Raw genomic sequence first — 6,000 nt, forward strand, 5'->3', positions numbered from 1 at the left:
GGATGGAGGTGTGCGGCCGAGGCCGCATTTGAGCAATACTTTGTTGCATACGTAATTGAGCTATACCAGTATTATCATAATAAAGAGAAATGACAATAGTTTCCTAAAAAAATTTTATTTTATTCAAAATCAACATCGGCCCTCGAAACTTAACCACCCTCTTCAAAACGACACATTTTCCTGCATTAATTATGCAAATTTTTATAATTTTTCAATCCGCTATTTGTGACAAGTCATTCACATACTGTCGCTGCAACAAATCACACCTGGGACCTTTTTCAAACGGTTAAAAGGATGATACAAAACAAAAAATCCATCTTCATTGCCAATAAAAGACACAGACGACAAACTTGTTTCACAGCAGCAGAACGCAACTTTCTATTTGGACACAGCACAATACGGACCCCCTGGCTTGGGTACTGACCAGAAAATCTGCATGTTTGCAACGCACAAAGAACGGAGTGACATCCCATCAGAACGTCCACACACCTCGGAGGTCGAGGCAGCGAGGATCTCCCTGAAGAATAATAAAGCCCCAGGACGTGATGACATCTCACCTGAACATTTGAAAGCCGACGCCGACGCGAGTGCCTTTCTGATTTAACCTACCATCGAAAAAATCTGGAATACTAGTAAAGTGCCAGATGGGCTCGGTTTAGATCCCAAAGAAAGAAAACCTTACAGAATGTAAAAACTGGAGCGGATTACTTTGCCAAGCAATCTAAATAGATAATTGCGCAGATCATCAATAAAAGGCTTTCAGTCGCACTTCAACCAGGGCACAGGCCAGAGCAGGCAGGCTTTTAGCCCAACCGCTCTTGTATTGATCACATAAACAGTCTCCGAGTCATGGTAGAACAAGCCGTTGAATGCAGGTCCCTACTTTACCTCATTTTCATCGATTTTCAGAAAGCACAGTTTCGACACAGTATACGTGTTAGCAGGCGTACGTCAAGATTGCTTATAATCCTCATTGCTCTTTAACATCGTCTTGGACATCGTTATGAATAATGTAACAAAACCACGAAGTGCGATTTCCTTGGGCCTGAAGAGCTGGCTTGACCTCGACTACGCGGACGATATTTGTCTACTACGAGTATTACATACTTTTTCCGACATGGCAATGCAACTCCAATCAAGACAGGAAGCCCCGCTAGAGCTGGGCTGGTTTTAAACATCTCCCAAGTCAAAGCGATCCATAATAACATTCAAAATACGCGGCGGTTCCTGATCGATGGTATCCAGCTGGAGGAAGTGCAATCTTTTTGCGATCTGCGGACTATAATCTCTTTGTCAGGTGGCTCGAGCGAAGACATCAAGAAACGCATTAGGAAAGTTCTAGCAACATTTATCTCGCTACATCCAGCCTGGAAAGCATCACATGTTTCGCAACGCACAGAGCTGAGGAACTTTGATTCTAATGTCAAATCATCTTTACTCTATGCCTGTGAAACATGGAATGCACCAGCGGCCGATATAAGCGCGCTGCAAGTTTTCACTAATTATTGCCTTAGTGGAATCCCGAAAATCTTTTGCCAAACACAGTCTCGAATGCTGCTCTGTCGAGAATAACTGAAATAAACTCCAATACTTGTTGAGATTTGTAGAAGAAAATATTGTTGGAGTGGCCACGTTTTTCGTAGACAATGTGATGCCCTAACAAGAGCCGCAATTGAGTGGAATCCCCAGGGCAGACGTAGACGAGGAAGGCCATCGAACATTTGGAGACGATTGTTGGACTTGGAGACACGCGCCATGAATTTGAACTGAAATGAAGCTAAGAGACTGGCGCAGAACAGATCTGAATGGAAAGAATTTGTTGTGGCCATTTGTCCGTCCCTGGAACAATAGGAAATAATAACTCAAATCAGAAAATCTTACGATTTGGCGCTTCATTTAGTTATTCAGCAATCAGCCAAGCGTACCTTGCTGAACATTACAAGGAAATGCTTCGGAGAGGAAAAGTGATGCCATCTAAAAACATGGCAGTGCTGAGGCTGCAGCTCCCACACACCCAGCTACCCAGAGATGATATCACCGAAGTCATCTAATTTGAAAAGAAGTTCAGAATTGAACTGAACGATAAGATAAACTGGAGTAGATCTGCATTTGAAGGGAAATTCCAGGAGTGTACCCAGCACTGGTACATAGATGGCACGAAGACCCCAGAAGGCATAGGCGCCGAAATTTATGGCCCCAGAACAAAGCGTTCTGTCGCGATGGGTAGTTTTCCAAGCGTCTTCCAAGTTGAGATGTATGCCATTTGTCTATGTGTAGAGATGAACTTAGGCAGCAGCTTTTGGAATAAGCGAATTGCCATTCTGAGCGACAGTCAGACGGCACTCAAGCCCTATCGTCCTATGAGATCAAGTCATCACTAGTCCTTGAGTGCATCGAGAAACTCAAACTAATAGGTACGCACAATCGCATTCGACTAATTTGCGTCCCAAGACACAGGAGTATAACTGGGAGCAAAATAGCGAACGCATTCGCGAGAGAGCCTGCGGGTTCGCTTTTAATAGGACTCGAGCCCTTCTTTGCTATGGGACAACACACCATCTAGCTGAAGCTTAGGAGTGAGGAGCTGGGTTAAGGTAGATTTGCTGGTACCAAATTATGGGGCTACGCCAGGCGAATTCCGTGCTGGGATATATACTATATATAAAATAATATTTACTTCTACGATTATGTAAAGACACTAAAAGTTCTCAGAAAATAAAAATTTTTTTATACTTTGATTAAGTCCAGGTTGCTCGTAACGCAACGAATGGGACATAGCTAATTTCTCTTATATGAGCTTCTTACTTCTAGTCATATTTTACCTGTCATAGCATACCAGCTGCCGACTGTCATCAGACGGCAGTCCTCATCTTGCGCCACCAAATAATCGAGCACAGTACCATCAGAGATGAACGAGTCCAGATTACCATTTAATACTGCGGCTACGCCCTCAGCGACGCTAGTTTTGTTGTATCTATAGAAGGAAGGATGAAACGAAAATATACAAATTGCAGTTGAAGTTATCTCGCAAAGGTTAAGTTTCTTTTAACAAGAAGACTCACTGTCTCATATAGAAATGCATATCTTTAAAATATTTATGTATAGTCGAGTCAGTGTGACTGTAAGGTATTGTGCCGAACTTAAACGAGGGCTTGTGCGAGTAGGGATGTACCAAACGACTGTCATTAAGACCGCTAAATTCATGGAATTCCTCTCTGGAGAATAAAACCAAATTATTAATGCGGCTAAATATAAGAAATATAAAATAGTACGAAGACTTTTATTTGAGATTTCCCAGTACTTACCGCGTTATCATGAAGGCAGCCAAGTTAGCAGTGTAGATGGCCAAGAAGACCACAGCGAATAGAGCCCACACGTTCGTCATGAAGCGTGAGGTGAAACCGCGCGGTGAGTCCACATGTACGGCAGCTTGAAACAGTACTGCCCATACAAGCCAATAGGTGCGACACAGCGAGAAACGATATGGCGTCACACTTGCATTTTGTAGATAGAGTTTCATATTATAGCCACTGGGCGAAAGCCATTCGAAAAGGAAGATCATAAAAGTGGCTGCATGAATTGCAACAATGCCAACCTAAATTTTTTTTGGATGAAACAAAAAAGTTAGGATTTAAAGGAAATATTACAGTGTATGCAGTCATTTCGTTAACTCACCAACATCCATGAGGCCGTATCGAATGGTTCTAGAAAGGCCGTCGGTGAAATAATACCTGTACGCTTCGCTACGACTATCGCAATACCCGTCTCCATGAATGGCTCACTGAAGTCCACCACAGCTTCGCGCTCGGTATTGATCATCAGCGATGTCAATACCATGTCGGTTTTACGATTTACCAAATCTGCAATCAGCCCATTCCATTTACCATTCTCAAGTGTACCCCATTTACCATCTTCGACCCGAACCAATTCGTATGTGAAACCCAATTCTTCGGCAAATTTTTCAAGCAGATCGATGCAGAAGCCACTACAACATTGATAGAACGATTCATTGCGATGTGCTTGCCCCACATCAATGTCGGCGGCCATCTCGTGATCGGCTGCGACTCGACAAAGGACGCCGCGATCCATTAGACATTTGCCACTAATTGGGTCGGCGGGTGAGAGATTGATATAGGGTGCCTCTTCGAGGAATGTTATCTTTAAATGGAATTTTTCGGGTACACCCTGTGGTGGAGCATGCGAGTTACCCGGCCAGGCGATGTCACGAATGTCCAGCTTCTGCGTCTCCCATGACTTCCAGACACCAATCTAAGTAGTGGAGAGTGAGGAGAGTGGAAAGAAATAGTAAGAGCAGAGAAGTGCAGAGGAATGGAGAAAGGAATAGTGATGAATGAAGGAGGGAAATAAGAAAAAATACCAGAAGCGAAAATTTTTAACGAACGAAATGAAAATACATGGAAAAAAGAGGCGCTGATTCATAGGAAGAGTTGTGATAAAGTCAAAAAACTAAGTTGATGAAATAAGGAGTGGAAAACGAAAACGAGTGGAAAGTTTCGCGGTGCCAGTAATCGAAAATATTTTTTGTATCACTCACCTCTTCCCAAACCAGATTCTTATTGTTTGCTCCAGGACGCAAGTTCATGATTTTCAGTTCGGCGGATTTGAGATCGCCATCGGCAGTGAATTCTATATTGGGCTTATTCAGATCACCTTCAATCGACACATTACGCAAGTAACGGAAGAAACTGTGCAAAAAAATTTCCATTAGTTTGATCTATAAAATTAAAATTTTCAAATAATAATACGCACATTTCACCATTATCCCAGCGTCCGCGTCCCTCATCCTCACACGAAAGTGATTGTGTTGTGAGGCGTCGTCCCCGATTTGCCGGATCTGTGAGGTAGGCTTCCACACCGAAGGCATAGATTTTAATCGCATTCGATATTTCATTCATCAACGCCGCACTACTCGTATCGAAGTGTACACCCAACATGCCAATGGGAAATTGTGCATGCGCATCCTTCTTCTCAATAACCGATTGACTAACGACCCACACATAATTTTCACCGGTTAACTTCATTTCTTCAGCAGCTCTAAGAATAGTAACCGCTTCGCCTTGTGTGGCATAGAGGAGCATCACTCTAGCCTCGCTATTCACTAATTCCATCAAGTCGCTGGTGCGCGTTACCACAATCGAATTGAGTATCGTGAATTTGAAATGGTCTTGCATTTCGGCGACACGCTCCCGTACAGCCTGTACAAAATCATCGTGTCCGGCTATCTGAGAGGTGACAACCGAAAATTGATGCCATTTGTAACGCTCTAGAATGCTCAACATAGCAGCACTTTGATGTTCTATACTTGGAGCTAACTGAAGTTGAAGTGTCGATTGGGAGGCGCGTCTCTCCAGACCGGAGTTGTCAGCATTCCAAGAGATCACCGGTATGCCAAGATAGCCGGCCAGTTGTAGAAAATACTGGGCGGAGGCAGTGCTATGACCAAATTGCTCATTATTCATCATATAAAGTATGGCAGAGACATTCGCTTGAAGGAACTCTTTGCAGAGTGTACTCAAAATGGCTGAAGTGTGGAGTTGATTGGAGTTGTTGCGGAAAAGAGAGAGAAAGAGAGAGAAATTTTGAGAATAAATTAGTAATTGTCGTTGGTATTTCTGCTTTTTAAAGAGGAAATATATGCCGTTATGTGGAACAAGGGTTAAAATCGAGAGTGATAGTTTTGTTCTAGTAAAAACTGATTATTAAAGAGATTTAATAAATATAAAAAATGGTAACAAATTGGCAAGGTTTGGCACCTCTAGAACCCTACCAATACAAAACCTTATATCTGCCATCGTTTGATTTGATGGGAAAACATACACATTTTTAAAATAGGCAGATATAAGAGATTAGGGAATACCACCGTACTAGTATTATTATTATGAAGCGATTTGGTACTGCTACTTGAGAGATCCACTGAGCCTCCTTCACGGACTCAGAGTATATCTCTGCACCCAACTTGAACAATAAATTTTAGTATTT

The 6,000-nt window shown here is 42.6% G+C and overlaps 1 protein-coding gene across 1 annotated transcript in view; it reads right to left on the bottom strand.

Annotated features, from left to right (window-relative positions):
- Positions 1–5,540, bottom strand: part of LOC128857101 (glutamate receptor ionotropic, NMDA 2B) — a 42,126-nt gene extending 36,586 nt beyond the window's left edge. The window contains exons 1-6 of the mRNA XM_054092677.1: positions 4,771–5,540; positions 4,556–4,706; positions 3,676–4,269; positions 3,306–3,595; positions 3,063–3,215; positions 2,823–2,974 (exon numbers count right to left, since the gene is read on the bottom strand). Coding sequence (XP_053948652.1) covers positions 2,823–2,974; positions 3,063–3,215; positions 3,306–3,595; positions 3,676–4,269; positions 4,556–4,706; positions 4,771–5,483 — 2,053 coding nt within the window. The 5' untranslated portion in view covers positions 5,484–5,540. The remainder of the gene's footprint in view (positions 1–2,822; positions 2,975–3,062; positions 3,216–3,305; positions 3,596–3,675; positions 4,270–4,555; positions 4,707–4,770) is intronic.
- Between the last annotated feature and the right edge of the window lie 460 nt (positions 5,541–6,000).

This window comes from Anastrepha ludens, chromosome 3, assembly GCF_028408465.1.
Source record: "Anastrepha ludens isolate Willacy chromosome 3, idAnaLude1.1, whole genome shotgun sequence".
Lineage (NCBI taxonomy): Eukaryota > Metazoa > Arthropoda > Insecta > Diptera > Tephritidae > Anastrepha > Anastrepha ludens.